This window comes from Leucopleurus acutus, assembly GCF_964270905.1.
Source record: "Leucopleurus acutus genome assembly, chromosome: 19".
NCBI classification, from domain to species: domain Eukaryota; kingdom Metazoa; phylum Chordata; class Mammalia; order Artiodactyla; family Delphinidae; genus Leucopleurus; species Leucopleurus acutus.
The window spans coordinates 31,437,383-31,457,757 of record NC_139161.1 but is presented as its reverse complement, the minus strand read 5'-3'; the positions used below and the strand labels follow the sequence as shown (position 1 = coordinate 31,457,757).

Sequence of the window (20,375 nt, the reverse complement as noted above, 5' to 3'; positions counted from 1 at the left end):
ACAAAATAAAACAAAAAAAAAGTGTACGGAAACTTTCGGAGGTGACATATTTATTACCTTGATTGTGGTGATGGTTTCACAACTGTGTGCATTTATCAAATTGAATAAATATGTGCAGTTTTTGGTATATCAGTTATAACTCAATAAAGCTGTTTTTTTAAATTTTTAATCCAAACCAAAACAATAAACACTTGATTAAAAAAAAAAGAAAAAAGAACTTAATGGTGAGGAGACAACCTGAAGATGGACAAAACTGGGCCATGGGGCCAGAAAGGTAATTAGCCAGAAGGTTCACATGAGCTCCCAAGGATAAAGGCAGCAAGGGGAAATGTGAGGCAGGCACCCTGATGCTGCTGACACTCAGGCCAAGACACAGCCTCTTTAGGGACAGCCACCATCCTGCTCTGAAATGACACTAGACTCTCCCTCTTCTGGTTGGGTGGTCTTTGGCAAGTTATTCAATTTTGAGTTGAGAGGAGTTAGATGAGTCACTGCTGTGAGCCCAGAGAATAATCCTAGAATAATACGGGCTGACATCAAGAACTGTGCTTCTGGACCACCAGTCCAGGAGCAGTGAGGCACATTCAGTCCCTGGCAGGGGCTTTTTGCCTAGCACCTGTTTTCACCTCTCCTCTTCTCTGTCACTCCTAGAATAAACGGTATTGTTTAGAGTTTCCACAACTGAAAATTACGTCTGATTTCGAGCAGTAAGAAATACGTTTACATTTTACATGGTGATCCAGGACACCTGGATATGGCATATGGCTATATGTAAATTACGTCTTTCATAAAGCAAACTGAAATTTACTAAATGTGGTGCACTATTTTTCTATTCTATTTCATTTTTCAAAATGCAGGTCATGACCCCCTAAATCAATACCATGACTCTTCTAGTAGACTGCTATTCATAGTTTGAAAACCACCACCATAGAGGAAAAAGGTGACTAATAAACTGATTATAATCTGAAGAAAAGACACCCTGAGGTCAACACTTTCCTGTGGTCTAGTCAATGTTTAGTAGTTATCTTTTTTTTTAAACTGAGGTATAACTGACATATAACGTAAGTCTCAGGAGTACAATATATTCAGTATTTGTAGACGTAGCAAAATGATCACCACAAGTCTAGTTACCAGACGTAGTAACAATTTTTTTTCTTGTGATGAGAATCTCTAAGATCTACTCTCTTAACGACTTTCAAATACAGTATGCAATACAGTATTAACTACAGTCACCATGCTGTATCTTACATCCCCAGGACTTATTTATTTTATAACTAGAAGTTTATACCTTTTGACCTCCTTCACCCATTTTGCCCACCACCCAGCCCCTGCCTCTGCCAACCACCAATCTGTTCTTTGTAAGTTTGGGTTTTTTTTTGAAATTCCACAGATAAATGAGATCATACACTATTTGTCTTTCTCTGTCTGACTTAATTCATTTAGCATAATGCCCTCAAGATCCATCCATGTTATCACAAATGACAAGATTTCATTCTTTTTTCTGGCTGAATATATATATATATATATACACACACACCACATTTTCTTCATCCATTCATCCATCGATGGACATCAGTGTTTCCGTATCTTGGCTATTGTAAACAATGCTGCAATGAACATGGGGGTGCACATATCTTTTCGAGTTAGTGTTTTGCTTTTTTGCACATCTTTATTGGAGTATAAATGCTTTACAATGTTGTGTTAGTTTCTGCTGTACAACAAAGTGAATCAGCTATACATATACATATATCCCCATATCCTTTTCCTCTTGAGCCTCCCTCCCACCCTCCCTATCCCACCCCTCTAGGTGGTCACAAAGCACTGAGCTGATCTCCCTGTGCTATGCAGCAGCTTCCCACCAGCCATCCATTTTACATTCGGTACTGTGTATACATCAATGCTACTCTCTCACTTCATCCCAGCTTCCCCTCCCCCGTCCCCTTGCCCTCAAGTCTGTTCTTTACGTCTGTGTCTTTATTCCTGCCCTACCACTAGGTTCATCAGTACCGCTTTTCAAAATTCCATACAGATGTGTTAGCATACGGTACTTATTTTTCTCCTTCTGACTTCGAGTCAGTGTTTTTGTTTTCTTCGGATAAATACCCACAAGTGAAATTGCTGGATCATATGGTAGTTCTACTTTTAATTTTTTGAGGAATCTCCATACTGTTTTCCATAGTGGATGTATCAATTTACACCCATAGTGCACAGGGGTTCCCTTTTCTGCACACGCTTTCCAACAATTGTTATTTCTTTTCTTTTTGATAAAAGCCATCCTAACAGGTGTGAGGTGATATCTCACTGTGGTTTTGATTTGCATTTCCCAGATTAGTGATGTTGAGCGTTTTTTTTTTCATGCACCTGTTGGCCTTTACTATTTGTCTTGTTTTCCAAACCCTAGAAAGAAAGCATGCTTACACAAGAAACCCAGTGCCAAGATTCCATCATTCGTGTTAATCTCACTCTTTCTGGAGTCATACCTCTCAAATCAATAAATACACACTTTGATACACATCAATGTCATGCAAATTAAAACTGGACAGCATCTCCTTTGGTCCAATAGCTCCCAAATCTAACAAACTCCATTGGACTAAACCTTGCAACACCAGAGTCTTTAGTCAAGGCAAACCTTGTTCCAGAAATTTTTAATCTTTTGCATTACTATAAAACAAGACAGCAATTTGCAAAACTCAACCGAACAAGATGACTCAGCACGGAAGTTTAGTTCAATATGATTTTATTTAAAATCTGCAAAGCTGAAGGAGGGATCTGATGTTTTGTGAAAAGAAAACAATTTTCACACTATATATTTTAACCTTTTTAGTTCTGTGCTGAATAATAACAGAAAAGGAAGTTTCTGTTCACGATCCCAACTCCAGCACACTCAGCCAGGTGCTCGGGATCCTGTAGCAAGATAACCCTGGTCTGAGCCCACAGTAAATCCTCTCCCCCGAGTGGAGCCCCAGTTCTTCCCCAGGCACACATACTTATTTCCACTGCTCTCCACAGGCCCTAAGAATCCTTCATTTTAAAGAAAGTTGGAAAGAGTATGAAAGGATTCCTTAACTCACTGCCTGCAATAAACCCAACTACTGGTTAATGCTTGACAATTACAAGTATAAAATACTTGAAATGTATAAGACGTTCCATATTGAATGGAACATCTTAAATGTTAAAAAATTAAGTCAAGTAACATGCTTTCACGTTTTAAAATATTACTTAATAAAACTTACTGAGACAAGAAATGCAGCACTTTTTTGTACTTGGTATTATAAACTCCTACTGACAATGGCTACTTGATGGTCAAACAAAATAAAAACGAGAAGAAACCATACATACTGCTTTATACACAAAGCCTGAAGAATGTCATGCCTGCTTTATACACAATGCCTGAAGAATGTCATGTTCTGAATTTTGTTACTAAAATTAAGCCTGTGGGAAAAAAAGAGGTCTAAAAAAGCAACACCCATGTTATTTTAAATGATGAGGTAGATTTTTTCCTATGCGGTAAAGATAACCAAAAATGCATACAACTCTCAAATTTTCTTTAAAAGAAAAAAAAGAAGTTCAAGTTATAGTCACTTTCACAAATAAGACATTTATAAACCATGAGGTGGAGAGATCATACTCAGGGAAGCTCCGCACTTTGTGTTACTTGAAGGTTCGATAATCAGTCTTGGATCAATTAATTCTCTCCAGAAAATGGTGATCTGAGGAAAAACAGAAAATATTCAGTTTAGAGACTTCATTTTGAGGTCGTATGAATTTTAGTCATTTAAAAAGTCAATTTCCATTTATGCAGAATGCTTGAAGACCTGGAGTAATTTGAGTCCCAGTAAACTCAGTTCATTTAGGGTGGAAGGTCTTGTTTACCTAGAATGCAGCTAAATTTTACAGTAAACATATTTCATCTTTCTTTGATTTAGAGCAGGGGCTGTATGCGGAGGGCAGCTGGTTACAAAGCGGTCAGGAGGATTTGCCCAGCAAGCCTCTGTGGAAAGGCAGCCCACAGACCTCCCGGGAGGCAGATGTGGCCCAGGAAGGTTATCACTATACTGTTGATGCCCCTTTGTGCAGCTCTGTAGTTCTTTTCCTGTGCTGCCTAAAAATAGGAGGTATTTCACATTTTATCAAGAGAAAGCAAAGCTAACATTGGCCAGATGAATAATGAGAGCCATCTAGTGTCAAAAAAGGTAATTACAGGCCCTATTTCAGGCTGCTGTTTAGTAAGGCCTCCAAGAGGAAAGCCTGCAACGTTTAATTTTCCAATGTAGTTTCCAAGAATACATTTCTACAAAAAAGTGGGGCTGCATATATTGCAAATGAAGAAGTACAGGAGACTGGGAAATATCTACTGAGCCTACCACAGACCCTAAAAATGTGCTTTTGGAGTAAATCCCTGAGTGGCATCTACCCCAAAGACAAAGCAAAACATACAGTCAGCTTAGGGTTTCCACAAATTCACATTTCAGATAAAACGTGACTCTGCAGTACTAAAACTCAGAATACTATCATAACATTTCAAGTATAAACACCTTAAGAAGTGGTTTCTTAACTATAAATTCTACTCACTTCAATGCTACCATACTCTAATGAGGCAGCCATTCCAGCAACTCTGCAAGTCTGCTGCCTACAAAGCTCTAAACCGTATACTTCCTAAAATGGAAATTTAAGGACTGAAACAAAATCAAAAGACAGATTCATCATTTCACGTCATTCTTCAAAACGACCTGTGCTGTTGTAAGTCAGAATCATGGTTAACGTTTGAGAGGTAGTAGTAAGTGCAAGGAGGCGTGATGGAGATTTCTGGAGGGGCTGCTCATGTGCTATTTCTTGATCTGGGTGCTGGTTACTACATGGGGTGTGTTCATTGGTGAAAATCGCCCAAGCTGTACATTTATGTGTACTTTTGTTTTTAAAATGCTACTCTTTTCTACTGACACCCTTATAAAACTGTGATTTGATCTGATTCGATTTTGATTTTTGGCCATGCCTCATGGCTTGTGGGATCTCAGTTCCCTGACCAAGGACTAAACCAGGGCCATGGCAGTGAAAGCCCAGAATCTTAACCACTAGGCCACCAGGGAACTCCCAAAACTGATTTTATGCAACTGTACACTCTTAAATAAGATTTATTTGTGCATCTCGTCTTATAGGCTCTCTGACGTTCAAGATGCACCCTAACTTGGCACTTGGCACTGTCACAGCCACCCTGTAGGCACGACAGAGGTCCCCAAGGCTGAGATCCTTTATGATTTTAACACAGGCAGTTCAGGAAGCTGCAGTGTCCCCTTCCAGGCCACCAGTGGCCAGTCAAGAGAGTGGACGACCAAGCAAATCCCAAGAAGAGAAGCGCGCCTACCCTCTTCTCCTGCGTCACCGCGTACTCCACTACCTCAGCTCCATTTTCGTTGTGATAAACCAGATCAAACTTCCCAGGTTCTTTCACGGCTGAAAGCAGACGGTAGGAAGGAGAGACAATAAGTCATTTCCCAGTAGTGAAATGTTCCTCTACAGGGAATTCATATCATTAGAAAAACAACCACAAACACACTGTCCATTGATGTGGAGGCTGGAGACACACATGAAAGTATGGAGTGCTCAGTGACAGGAGAGCCTTCAAAAACCCTGCATCAAAAGACAGGAGCTTCTCGGCTACTGATCAGTGACAATCTTTCCTTCATCAAAAAGAAATGAGCTTGATCCGCTACCACTAGTAATCCCGGAAAAGAACGTGTAACCACAAGATAATCCCCAAAATAGCTGGTATGTTTCAACAAGGGAAGGTAATGTGAATTCTGCCAAGTTCTTATATCTTGCTGTATCCTCAGAAATCACACAGGCTTACTACTTGGTAATACAGCAGTCCTCACTTTACATGGTAGGGTGGGGCCGTTAAAGTGACCATGCAGGCTGAAATCATGCAAAACAATCTTAATCAATGGGAAAACTTATGATTGTCTCATAATCTTTAAAATTTTTTGTCAAAACTTTAAAACCTTTACTGTATAGGGAAATGAAAAAAATACTACAACTGCTATTTATGTAGTACACGGATCTAATTTAAAACAGAAATACTGAGAATTAAAATGTTCTATGTCTTTGTAAGAAACTTATCAAGGGTAGTTTAAGCAGTGCTCACCTTCTTGTCATGTAACCACAGTACAGAGTGAGAATCTTTTCTACGCCTTACATAACTGTCGTACTCCTCTCAGTTTGTTATTCTTTGAGCTTTTAACATCATGAAATAGCTCTGAGAGTTTCTTTTTCACAGTTTTGTGAAGTTTTTGCTGATGTCACTTCTAGGACATCCTCATCCCTTTCACCACAACCACTTTCCTCGCTGACGTCAAGAAGCTCACATAAAGCTCAATGTCAACATTCCCACAGTGAGCTACTTCTTCTACGATTTCACTTAAACTCGATTTGGATGTCACTTTTAGCATTATCACTTTTTGTTTCTTTGTTGTGCTTTCATCTTTGTTGGCCAATTCCCTATTTCAATTATCCATTTTTGTAAGGTGTTACATGGATTTATCACTGAGAGACAAGGAAGCAGCACAACTACACACTTTGCTGTGTTATGGGAATTGAGTAACAGATGCACAGTGACCAACCACCAACAGACTTTGAAAGAAGTGATGTGACTTGTCACTAATCATATGGCCATGTGTTATTTATGCAGTGATTTGTGGACGGGAGAGCTAGCGGTACTCTATATAGTTACTTACAGCTAAGAGTTACATACCAATGTCACCGGGGAGCTGGTTTTACTTAACTAAATCATGGTAACTGAAATTCATGTATATTAGAAACATGCAAAGTGAGGACTACCTGTACTTTTGCTAGAAAACAGATAAAGTGTTTCTTGATGCTCCCAAAAAGAAAAGTTCTAATTGGATGTCATCACTGTCAATCACCTGACAAGAAGTGATCAGGTTGTGTCCACAAAATTTGATCACGGACAAACCTCTGTCCACCATTCCAAAGAAGGGGGATTTCTTCAAATGAAACCTAATCAGAAGAAAGCTGGAAAACCAGTGGAAGGTGTCTGTGTGTGTGTGTGTGTGTGTGTGTGTGCGTGTGTCTGTGTGTGTCTGTGTGTTTTCTGGCTGCACTGCACGGCTTGTGTGATCTTTGTTCCCCGACCAGGGGTTTCTCTGAAAAACCTTTCTGAATGATTTCTATGTACTGGAGTTTTGAATCTTTTACTCACTACCTTATTTAAACACGAACAGAAAATAATCAATTCCTTAGAGTCTGCTAAAGAAAAAGAGATCTCCTCTACTCCCTGGCCAGGGACCCCTGCAAACACAACCCCAGTTAAGCCACATACAGTAAAAGCCCTCTTACTCCAGGATTTCAGAACCAATAATGGGTGGGGTGAATCAGGGATAAAGCAGGGAACCATTTAAAATAATGTGTGAGCGTGTGGATACACTTATACTTCAGACATTTTATTTTGACTTAACACACAGAAGTATGTTCATTTGCCAATCTTTTGAAACAGAGCTAGCAGGTCTTATGAGTCCACCAACTAGAGCTGTCTTTCTTTTATAAATCATATCCTTAATGTATATATGTAATTTCCACAATTTTTGAGTTTTGGGTTTTTTTTTAAAGTGATGCAAGAATGAATAATAATAATAAAAAGAATACAAAAGCTAGCAGCACAATGTAAGTGTAGAATCTTCACAGATTTTTACCAAATTCCTCCCAATCTCTTATAGCTGACCCACCACATATAATTCAAAAGCAAATTTTTCAGTAACAATCCTGAGTCAGCATTCAACTTAGGTTTCACAGACATAGTTTTTTTTGCCATCAATTTTCATCAATTTATGTAATTTCACGAAATTACATAACTACAGTAAGAAGAACAACTCGCCTAACAGCTCTGGGAACAAACCCAACAACTCTTAGTAGACACGAACCTCCACTTGTGGGAGTGCAGCACCCACCCTCCCGGCCACTCTGTGCTGACAGAGGTATGCAGAGCGCCAGGCAGCCATGGGGGCCAAGGAAGACAGCAGCGCCTTTGTGTGAAAGCTGTTTAGAAACCAGTGTAGATGTGAAGAGCCTACACTGCCAAATTCTTTTCTAGAACACTCACCAGGTAAAGATGAAAGAATTTCTATATCTACTTGCTGGGTCTCCGGATTATGGCTTAATATTTTTCCTTCCTTTCAAAAACAAAAGTTCAAGTCAAAAATCAACATGTCAACTATTATGAATATACTAAAGCCACTGAATTGCACAGTTTAAAACAGTTAAATAGTGAGTTTTGTTATGTGGGTTTTATCTCAACAAAAAAAGTTTTTAAATAAATCAACATGCATTTGAAATAAAACTCCCACATACCAAGCCAGCATTTCCCCTGGTCTCAATCATCCCAGGAGCAGGTACCAAACAGGGACAGCCCCTCTAGCCAACAGCCTGCTACTTATTCGGACTAGCTGATCCTAAGCTGTCTCCCTCACCCTGCCTTCCCTACACCAAGGAAACCCCGATAAAAGCTCCTCCCTCCTGCTTCTGCCTCCCAGCCACAACCAGGTGCTGTCCCCTGTGGTCCTGCCTGGTGTGGCATCCCCCTCTTCTCTCGGGAAATGTAAGTAATAAATTCCTTTCTCAGTAGCACTGACTTCTCTGTGTCATCACTCAGTCACCTCCATAAATTAAAATTCCACGGATACAAATGAGACAGGTTAGAGGCTGAGGAGACTACATTCTTTGAAGGTAGATTTGACTTTTAAAGACAAGCTTAATGAATAAAGCCAATGATCTAGCTGGATAAAAGTACTTGACATCAAAGCAAAAAAGTGATACTGATTTTCACACTTGAAACGGTTTTGAAAGCAACTTCAAAAAAGTTCTAAAAACACTGGGAAATAAAGTAAGCAAATAGCTTACCAAGATGATAACTATAATGACCAACATCCATTTAATATGAGTTTAAAAAAAATCAATATCATCTAGAATCAACAATTGGTAGAGGCCGTGGGACATACCAATTCATGTTTATCTCCATTTCCTCATGTACCACAGAATTGAATTAGTCATCTATGGTAGGGTGAAAAAACATCCTGGTTTGCCCAAGACAGGTCCATTTACATTTCCTTTCAGTATAATTATTAATACAATATTCATCCTTTTCACTCACAAGTGTTCTGATTTATATAAGTTATGTGGTCACCTATATTAAGGGGCTAAGATGAAAAAGATGATAAAACACCAGTTACCCAGAACTAACCAACCAAATCCCTTCATGAACTGATTCTTCTTCTAGCCTGCTTTTGAAGAAAGATTCTTACCAAGATTTTAAAAGGCTACCTAGGGATCAACTCAGATTGAATCAAATCTTCTTATATCTTATCCGTATCACTATATTATACGTTATAATATTATACGTTATATATTAACGTTATCAATTATTCCCTTAAAAAAATGGACTTACATTCTGAATCTCACATCAAAATAAGAAAGTATGCATTTTAACAAGATTTTCAGCAAAATTTTGAATGGGTGAGAAAGGGAAGGAAACATGTAATTACTGATTGAGTCAAACTTTTACTGAACTGCGATAAAGTTCATATGCCAACATGAAGTCCCATACAAATATTAAGTGAGTAAATTCCAAGGACAGTATTTGTGAACTACCAGTGGTTAACTGGTAAAGCAAAACAAAACATATTAGATGATAATAACCAGTAGTAATTCACAAATATATGAAGTAGATTCCTATGCTGAAAATAATCAAATTTTCTGGCTGAGAGCTATTTTTCTCTTTCAAAGTTTAGGTTCATGGGAGAGGGGTACTCAAATAACTTTGTGTATCTAAGCTGATTAGAAATAAATGAGTAATAAAAAAAAATTAAATTCGTCATTCTCATTCTATATTCTTCCCAAGTATTAAGAAAAATAACATTGGGAGACTTCAAAGTGATACTAACAAAAAGTTTACATTTTGAAAATATTTTTTCTACTTTATGACATTATTTACTCCATAAAAATCCGTATTATCCATATTAGCAGCATTAGACATGACTTTAGCTTCTTTGATATACTGACATTTGATTATTTTAAAATAAAGAACCTTACCTTGTAGTCAGAAACATCAGGAGAATAATCAGATGTTAGTTCCAAAAGCTAAAAAAGAAGAAAAAAACTCACAAAGACACATGCCCTGTGGCTCCTTTCCTCTACTCCTGAGAAAACAAAACACACAGTATTGGGGTGCCCACTCCACCTCTCTGGGAGCCCTACCATGAGCCTGTGGCAAAACAGGGGTTCCAGTAGGAAAGCTTTTTTTGGGGGTTTCGGAGGCTTTTGGGGTGATATGTAGAGGCTTTTTTTATTGAGCACTTGCTATGTTCCAGACACCAGGCTGAGCCATTTCTACTCATTCAGAAAACAATTACTAGGCACCTACTACATGCTAGGCAAGAGAACACGAAAGATATGATCCAGGAAGAGTTATTATAAATATGATTTAATATAAACTAGTTTAATAAATTTATTAAATTTTATTAATATATATTAAATTATAAATATAAATGTAACCTGACATGTTAATGAGTAAGTTTATTTAGGGGGGAATAATCTTTTCTGTTGTAACTACTGTTGTTTTTTAAAAATATACCTTAAATGCAATCTTTTCTCCAACTTGAGGGGCAGCTGCTAAAAGCGGTAAGAGACTGTAGTCCTTCTTGTGTGTCTCTATGGGATTCTGAAAAACAGTATTAGTCATGTGATTTTGTTACTAGTGAGAAACTGTGAACCCATGACATCAATTCCAGAAACACTACATGAGGAAAGGGGAAGAGGTAAACTCACAATAAATAATACTTACCTGGATAACAGTAGATGAGTTTGTCACCATTTCATTCAACTGCTGTTGCTTCTGATAATCAGCATTTCTATTTAAAACACAGGGAACAGCATGCCCTCGTCCTCGACCTCTGCCCCGCATACCCCGACCCCTCGCTCCCTTCCAAGAAAGAAGGTCCTCTCCCCTACTCCAACCTCTTCCCAAAGTGATGGGGAGAGTCACATTGGGAGGAGGACCAAGGGCCTGTCTGCCACCATTTGAGTCCGATTGCTTCCATCCAGCAGCATTTGGAACCTGTGAGGATGGCCCTGGACAACGTTTTCCTGCAAAGAGACCTACAGTCTTTAAGAAATCTGCAGTACACACCGGGGTACTCTTTGACATCACACATTGGTTATCTGACTCTGAACTAGAGTCTGAACTAGAAGATGATGTTCTGGAGGTCTTGCTCTTGATGGGGGTAGAGGTAAAACCAGTATTTGCAGCCCCTTTGTTTGCAGTTGTGGTTTTCATAGAGGATCCTTCCTTTGATACTTCAGTCGAGATTTTCTCTGGGGAATGTGTGACCTCCAAGATGACATTGCTGAGACCATCACTGGTTGATTCATGATAAGACTCAGACTCTGAGGAGTCGTCGGGACTCTCTTTTGTAGGAATGCCTGGGCCACCTTTTCTTTTGGCTTTCACAAGGCTGTTTCTAGCAGCAGGACCTTTTGGAGGACTGTACTTCAGGATGGTCCACTCTTTCACTGACTGTGCTTTAGAAGACTTGGGAGTCTTTGCCTGCTTTTTATATTCACATTTCTCTGTTTTCTTTGGTGATTTTCTTTCGGTCTCTCCACCATCAGCATCCACTACACCACATGTGGCTTTCTTTTTCCTCTTGTTTTTTTTACTCACACTCTGATCTGTGACAACTTTTGGTTCTAGATCCAAGGTCTTCTCACTTTTATTGTTCTCATGCCTCTTCCAACGCTTCTTTGAATTTTTGTAATCTAGTTCGGTTTCTTCATCTTCCTCCAACTTAAATGCCCGCTTCTTTGCTTTTCTAGGTAATAAACGAGTACTATCACCATTGTTAACTGTTGCAGGACTCTCAGCAACTCCTCTCTCTTCTAATTTAACTCTATCAAAAGAACAAGAGAGAAAGCTTTAGTAAGTAATTCATAAGCATGTCTCCAGGATGTAGTTATATACTAAGAGGACTGCAAACTGTCACTGTCATCAGGCAATGAAAAAATGTCGAATCGCTTAAGGACAAAAGACTCTTTTTAACAAAATGGCCTATATGGCATCACTTACAGTCAACTTTCAAATGACTAAATTTATTTATTGATCAACTACTGCATCCTAAACATTTCCTATAGATTTTCTCTAATCTAAACACGACCATGAAGTAAGTATCTTTCATTTTAAAACAGATCACAAAATTATGGTTCAGACAAGTAACTGCCCAGGATCCACAGCTAATAAGCCACAGAAATAGGATTCAAACCTGTTTGTGTAGCGTCAACGTCCACAACCTTTCCACTACATTATACGCCTGCGCTAAATGGTGATGATGCTAACTATCCGTTTTGGGTTTAACTGTAAGCTACTATTTTAAAAATCAGATTTCAGGGGCTTCCCTGGTGGCGCAGTGGTTGAGAGTCCGCCTGCCGATGCAGGGGACGTGGGTTCGTGCCCCGGTCTGGGAAGATCCCACATGCCGTGGAGCGGCTGGGCCCGTGAGCCATGGCCGCTGAGCCTGCGCGTCCGGAGCCTGTGCTCCGCAACGGGAGAGGCCACAACAGTGAGAGGCCTGCGTACTGCAAAAAAAAAAAAAAACCCCCCCAAAAAAAAAAAATCAGATTTCATTTTGTTTAAATTTAGGAAAACACCGAACAATTTATAATTTATGTTCTCTGCGGTACTGACAGCCATCGTAAAATTCCATAACATTTGGTGATTATTGATTTTATGTGCCAATTTGACTAGGCCCTGGGGTGACCAGATATTTGGTTAAACATTGTTCTGGGCATGTCTGTCAGGGTGTTTCAGGATCAGATTAACATTTGAATTTGTACACTAAATAGACTGCCTTTGTGAGCAGATGGTCCCAGTGTGAATGGCCCTCACCCAATCCCCTGAAGGCCTGAACGGAATAAAAGGCTGAGCAAGAGGGAATCCGCTTTCCCTGCCTGCCTGTCTTTGAGCTGGGACGTCAGAAGAACTTCTGCCTCAGACAAGGAATCAGACTGAAACACACCATCTGCTTTCCTGGCCTTTGCACTTGGGCCGGAACTTTATCATCAGCTTTCCCAGGTCTCCAGCTTGCCGACTGCAGATCTTGGGACTTCTCTGTCTCCATAATCTCATGAGTCAGGTCCTTATAATAAATCTCATTTCTGTACCTAGAGCTATAGCTATGTCTATATCTATATCATCTCCTACTGTTTCTGTTTCTCTGGAGAACTCTAATATACAGTTCATCCAAAGTCATTTCACTATAGTAAAGGAATTCTGTTCCTCCATGAACCAGCAACAGCTAATTCTAATAGGCACAGCCCAGTGACAGAGAGCTGAGTGAGTGTCGTCAATGTCAAGCACATAGTGGGTGTTTAAAAATGCCTGCTGGGGCTTCCCTGGTGGCGCAATGGTTAAGAATCCGCCTGCCAATGCAGGGGACATGGGTTCAAGCCCTGGTCCAGGAAGATCCCACATGCCATGGAGCAACTAGGCCCGTAAGCCACAACTACTGAGCCTGCACTCTAGAGCCCGTGAGCCAAAACTACTGAGCCCACATGCCACAACTACTGAAGCCCACATGCCTAGAGCCCGTGCTCTGCAACGAGAAGTCACTGCAGTGAGAAGCCCACTCACTGCAACAAAGAGTAGCCCCCGCTCACCGCAGCTAGAGAAAGCCCATGCACAGCAACGAAGACCCAATGCAGCCAAAAATAAATAAAATAAATAAATTTATTTTTAAAAAATGTCTCCTAAAAACATACATTATTCTTTCAATACATTTACATCCAGCTGTATCTTTCATCAAGTACTTTTAGTGACCAGGGAAAGATGTGGACAATCATATTTGAAAATAAAGTACAGGGCTTCCCTGGTGGCACAGTGGTTAAGAATCTGCCTGCCAATGCAGGGGACATGGGTTCAAGCCCTGGTCCGGGAAGATCCCACATGCCGCGGAGCAACTAAGCCCATGCGCCACAACTACTGAGCCTGTGCTCTAGAGCCCGGGAGCCACAACTACTGAGCCCACGGGCCTAGAGCCCGTGCTCCGCAACAAGAGAAGCCACCGCAATGAGAAGCCTGCGCACCTCAACGAAGAGTAGTCCCCGCTCGCCACAACTAGAGAAAGCCCGCACGCAGCAACGAAGACCCAATGCAGCCAAAAATAAATAAATTTATTTTAAAAAATAGAAAATAAAGTATAATTGGTGAGTAATAAGATAGATTATAGGCATTCTTTAATTGTTTTTAAGGTATAGTAATCCTGTGGATTTATCTCAATGTGGTAGTTGAAAAAAATCCTCAATTATTCTTCAGGATACACAAATACACAGACACATACAAGTGAAGATAAAATAAAAGCTACTGTTACCAGGAGTAGGATGAAGAGAGAAATAAAACTCTGAAAGAGCAGGGACTTAAATAAAACTCATTACCCCCTGTTCTCAGCTGTGGACCTTGGCACCTAGCAGCAAGAAAGTAATTCTTAAACAGGCAAAAGCTAGTTTGGCATCCTGTGAATCTAAGAACTACTTAGGAACTTCCTGGATATGGAACTTTCCATAACATTCTTGATTAATTTGTTTTCACCTGTAGCAATGCTATGATTCAAGTTTCAATTCTGAGATGACAATTAGTACCAAACTTTCCATCACACTTTGAAAATGGATGCAAGACCTTCTGTTCAGTCACTGTGGTTCATTAATTCACTGGAACACTGCACGTGCTGCATCCCGTGTAGGCAGGACCCCTGGCTTTCAAAGGAGCCTACAACAGCATCATGCTTTCAAGAGCAGCTCCTGTCATCACCTCACCCATCCTGAAGATCATGGATCTGTGGACACTTGATCTGTGACTGCTGCAGCCTCGCTACCTGCTACTCCTGAAGAGAGTAATTTCAGTTTGGAGCATATTAAGACTGAGAAACAAAACACCATCCAGAGAACAAGAAACGTTTCACCTGGGTCTGCTCAGTTACCATTCTTTTCAGGGTGGACACTTTCCCTGGCAATGTTCTTCATTTCCCCACTTGGATCACAGACAACAAATGTAACTGTCCTTTTACAAACGGAAGTGAATGTAGCTGTCCTTTTACAAAGAAAAGTGAATTACCTGTATAATTAGCAATGAAAGAGATTTGATCCCAAGAAATGTTTAAAACAGACTCTCCACTGTTCATTCAAACTCTTTGCAGGGCAAACTGGGCACTAGTATCAAAATGCAAGGTATTCCCTTTCAATTTGCAAGTTCACCTCTAGGATTCTATCATACATAAATACAGACATGCCCGTCTGCACTGCCTGACACCTCCCCACTCCCACTAGCCATTGCCTGCCAAGGCCAAAGTGACTGGATTCAAATCCTTCTTCTGCCTTTAGTTAAAATTTTAAAATATCATTACCTCAACTTTTCCCATCTGTACAAATGGGGGTAACAGTAATAATTATAGTACTCAGATGAGCTATCATATATATTTAGAGCCGTGCTGGGCTCAGAGCAAGTGCTATCTAAATGTTAGCTCTAATTTTTATTAATACAGTGAATGTTGTTAGTCCTCTGAGGGCAGGAGTTGATGGGTTTTTAATGAACTTGTCCCATCAAATGGAGGTGAAATTCAACAAAGAGGGTGAAAGCAGGGACCTGCAATCTCTTTGGGTCCCACCTGTTCCCTGCAGCCTCCCTCCTGTCTAGCTGCTGCTTCCAGTGCCCTGCATTACCACCTTCAGAGAAGTAAGTTACCTGACCAAGGGCACACAGCTAATGAGTCATAGAGCCAAGATTTGAATCCAGGGTTCTGATTCCAGACCCTGAGCTCTTAATCACTCTGCTCTCTTACCTTTCGCACAATATTGAACAAAAGTAACTCATATATTTCTGGCATAAATACAGACCTGTACAACTCTTCTGGAGGCCAACTTGACAGTATTTATCAAATTTTAAAATTTGACCAAGGAGTACCCCTTCTGGGAATGTATCTTACTGAATCATTGCCCAAGTACACAAAGATATAGAAGAATACTCACCACAGCATTATGTAACAGTGAAAACCAGATGACAACTGCCAAGGGCTGAATGTTTTGGTGTCCCCCCCAAATTCATATGTTGAAATCCTAACCCTCCAATGTTATGGTGTTAGGAGATGGGGACTTTGGGAAGTGATTACATCATAAGGGTAAAGCCCTCATGAATGGGATTAGCGCCCTTATGAAAGAGACCCCCAGGGCTCCCTAGTCCCCTTCTACCATGTAAGGACACAGGAAGAAGGTACCATCTGTGAACCAGAAAGCAAGCCCTCACCAGACCATAAAGTCTGCCAGCACCTTGATCTTGGGCTCCTTGGCCTCTAAACTGTGAGAATTAAACTTCTGTTATTTATAAGCTACCCAGTTTATGGTATTTTTATTATAGAAGCCCAGTCAAACTAAGATTACCACCTAAAATGTCCATTAATAAGGAGCTGGTTAAATAAATTAACATGGCCATGCAAAGGAATAATATAGCATTTAAAAAGAATGACGTAGCAATTGCATCACATATCGTATATACTAAAATGAAAGATACCCAAGATACGTTAGGTAAAAAAAAGCGAGGTGCAGGAAAAAATGTATATTATAATGACATGTGTATTTAAAGAGCCTAAGTATATATGTTTGCATATGTATGGAAAAGACACTCCAAATTTAACTGAGGATACTTCTGGAGAGTGGGGTGTAGGAAGAGTACGTGAGAAAAGAAATAAGGGATTTTGTACCCTGAACTATTTTGAAGTATAATTTTTTTTTAACAATAAGCCTTTTTGTTTGCTTTGTTTTAATAAAAGAATAGGAAGGGACTATCAATGTTCCACAATGAAAGCAGCCCAGGCCTAACTTCCACTGGTCTCTGCTCACCCACGGGTATCAGACAAACACACTCCTGAACGTGAGAGAAGAGCTCTCAGTATTCTATATCCCCAAAACCATCAGCGCGCTACAAAACGAGACTGAGCGTCAAGAGACCCAGAGCTGCACAAGGATCGGCAGCCTTAACGGCAAGTATCTTCTTTGGCTCCCGAGGTTTCAGGAAACCAAACTGCCCTCAGCCTGGCTCAGACGCTCTGTCTTCTTCACTCCCACTGCCAGCCTCACAGACATGTCAAGAGGGGCTTGGCTGGCTATCCAAGGAGCCACTGATCACAGCAACATGAAATGAGAGCTCATCTCTAATGTTCAGCATTTAATAATCAGTATTAAATGCCGCAGAGTCAAAAGAGTGACAGAGGAGAGAAGGCATTCTGTTTCCTCACAGAATGGCTCTTCAACAGGGAGATCTCACTCCAGCTGGTCGCTCTCCAGGTGCTGCAGCCAGGCCTCTGTGAAGCTCTCTTCAGGGGGTGTTATGGGATGTACTGTGTCCCCTCAAAATTCTTATGCTGAAGCCCTAACCCATAGTACCTCTAAATGTGACTGTATTTAGAGACAGGGCCTTTAAAGAGGTAATCAAGTTAAGATGAGGCCGTTAAGAGCGGGGCCCTAATCCAATCTGACTGGTGACCTTATGAGAGAGAAAATCTGGACACACAAAGAGACACCAGGTCACGTGCCTTTTTCTGAGGACAGAAAAAAGGTCATGTGAGGACACAGTAAGAAGAGAGACACCTACTAGCCAAGCAGAGAGGCCTCAAAAAGAAACAAAACTTGCCAACACTTAACCTTGGACTTCCAGCCTCCAGAACTGTGGGAGGGAAATTTCGGTTGCGTAAGCCTGTGGTGTTTTGTTAGAGCAGCCCTAGCAGATGGACGGGGCTCCAGGCAAATGGGAGCACTTCCTCCTCCCAGGGGAGATGGAGACCGCCTTGAGGAGCTCCACGTTAGCAGCCTGGGGGCAGAGGAAGTCAGATTCTGGGGGCTCAAAAGAAGGGGCTGTGAGGAAGTGGCCATGGCACACAAGTGTGGAGATGCTCGCGCCTCCAGGGCTAGTTCTCAGGATTCCCACAACCAGGCTCCGCTTCTCCTCATGAGAGCTCTCTCAGCACTCCTGGCAATCCCAACAGAATTCTTCTGCTGGTCAAACTCATCCCTTCACCAAGTCAGGGTAGCTTTTGCCTCCACAACTGTACGAGGCTATCCAACCTTCAAGGTACTGTGAAATTCCCTGACCATTTGTGTTCCACGATGATCTCTTCTTTTCAACCATCTTCTGCACTTAGCAGCAAAACCTGGTATGATTATCCAGTCAGATAATTATCCACTCCACATGACACAAGAACATAATATACAGAAACACAAAACTAGTTATTTTGGTCTACTCCAACAATATTGGGTATCTTTGAGAAAAGAAACTGTTTTCTTCTGTAGCTCTGAAGAAAAGTGAGTCTGTCAGGGGAAGACAGAGAATGACTATGGACATGAAACCACGAAAACATACAAAACTTTTCCAGATTCAACTTTTTCCTAAGGTCTGCCCCATTTACCACTGAAGCTAGCTGCAGAGGTATTCCTTGCCATATGCAATTGTGCATTCTGGTGTTTAGGAGGAATTCTGCCTGCCATTGTGCTGTATTTATTTCCCATAACAGCTTTCATGGTTTGCTTTTGACACTGTTGACTTCATTATAAAGAGTCTAATTTCCAGATGATTCATTAAATGAAGTATAACTGCAGTTAGCCATCAGCAAGTTATTAATTCATTAGACAGGAGATAGATCAGAAAGTAAACTTAACAGGAGAGGATGCAGTTCTTACAACTGCAATATTTAAATAGTCCCTGAATTGCAGAGAGAATGGAGATCTATTTCACAGTGAATAAAAAGGAAAAAGACCTCTTTTTGAAACTTGGATTATTTCAAATTGTCACTGGAAACAGCTAAACGTTATTAGTAAATCAGTGTTCCTGCTTTTAAAAGAGAGAACGACACACATATGCTCAAAGATGTAGCAGTTGTTCCAAGTTAAATTCCCTGATGCTCTGAAGAAATCTTACGAATCTGACATACTCTGGGGAAAGGAATATTCAACATGCCACAAATGGCAAGCAGAAGTAAGTAGCCTGGTTCACAACTCTAGAATTTCTTTCACTGTAGATGAAGCTTTTAAAAAGAAGCCCTGAATAAATCAGTCCAAGATATGAATCCGAACTGAAATCGTGTCTTACCATTTTATTGAGATAAATCAGCCACACGTGAGCAATTTACACCACAACCGCTCCTTGATATTCATCTCAGTATCATCTTTTAAAACTTCCAAAAGCATATTTAAAACTATTTTGTTTCCCAATTCACAACCCAAAAGGTTCCAAACACCTATTTAAGTGAACCCAGGTGAGACACTGAATGACGCCCACCAGTCCCAGGGGGTATCGCAGGAGCTCTGAGATTGGACACGCTGCAAGCGGTGAAGAAAACATGACTGCGGGTCCGTTTGCTTGGGTCTCCGGCACCTGACCCTCCGAACTGCCAGGGGAAGGCCGGGTCTCAGGCACGCCCGGCACCCCGCGCACCTAACACAGTGCCCGGCTAAGTGAGCGCTTGCTAAGTCAAGGCTGGAAGAAACGCGGGCCCTGCCCACACCCAAGATCAGGGTTTGTCCAAGTGTGGTCCACCAACCTTCTGCATTAGAAGCTTCCCGGGGAAAGATGCTAGTTACAATGCACACTCCTGAGCCCCAAACCTGACTGGACCAATCAGAATCTCCGGGGTTCACGGAAGTGCAGTTTGACAGCCCCCTCCCAGCTCACCCCGACCCTCACCCGGACCCACACCCACACGCGGTCTCCAGACGCCGGAGGCGCCCCCGGACGTGCGCAGGCTCGTCCCCGGCGCCCCACCGCCGTGCCCCCATCCCGCCCGCGCACCTGAGGCAGTCGTTGTCTCGTACCAGGCGCGCACTCTCGGCGGGGGGCAAGAGCCCCCCCTCCAAGTAGAGGCCCAGGAGGGCCCCAGAACTGAAGCCGAAGCGCTGGCGGATGAGACTGATGAGATCCGTGACTACTCGGCATCTGTTCAAGTCGATGAGAAGCCAGAAGGACGTGCAGTGCGGGGTGGCTGGCGGCGGGTAATCAAATTGAAGGCGTAGCCTAACTGTCTCGGAGGCTGCCATCTTGCTCGATGCGCAACGGAAGCCGAGAGACTCCACGGGGCCGCCGAGAGGCGTGCTCGGGGCCCGCCCCCTGGAGCCTGTTAACGGGTGCCACCTATTGGTGGCAAACGGCTGCTCCAGGCTTTGTGAATGACGAGAACGCGGAGCGGGATTGATTCAGGTCCGCTCAAGACAGGGCTAGGGAAGAGAATAAGCGAAATGCCTTTATTCCTTTCCTGCTGAGCCCTACGTAGGGTCCGAATTTA

At 41.5% G+C, this 20,375-nt stretch overlaps 1 protein-coding gene across 1 annotated transcript; it reads right to left on the bottom strand.

Annotated features, from left to right (window-relative positions):
- Positions 1–3,240: 3,240 nt before the first annotated feature.
- Positions 3,241–20,130, bottom strand: COIL (coilin; the record flags this gene model as incomplete). The annotated part of the gene is made up of 7 exons (XM_082860909.1): positions 3,241–3,710; positions 5,363–5,451; positions 8,114–8,183; positions 10,099–10,146; positions 10,640–10,726; positions 10,850–11,954; positions 19,886–20,130. The coding sequence occupies 7 exons, from the start codon at positions 20,128–20,130 to the stop codon at positions 3,600–3,602; spliced, it is 1,755 nt and encodes a 584-aa protein (XP_082717035.1). The 3' UTR covers positions 3,241–3,599.
- Positions 20,131–20,375: the final 245 nt, after the last annotated feature.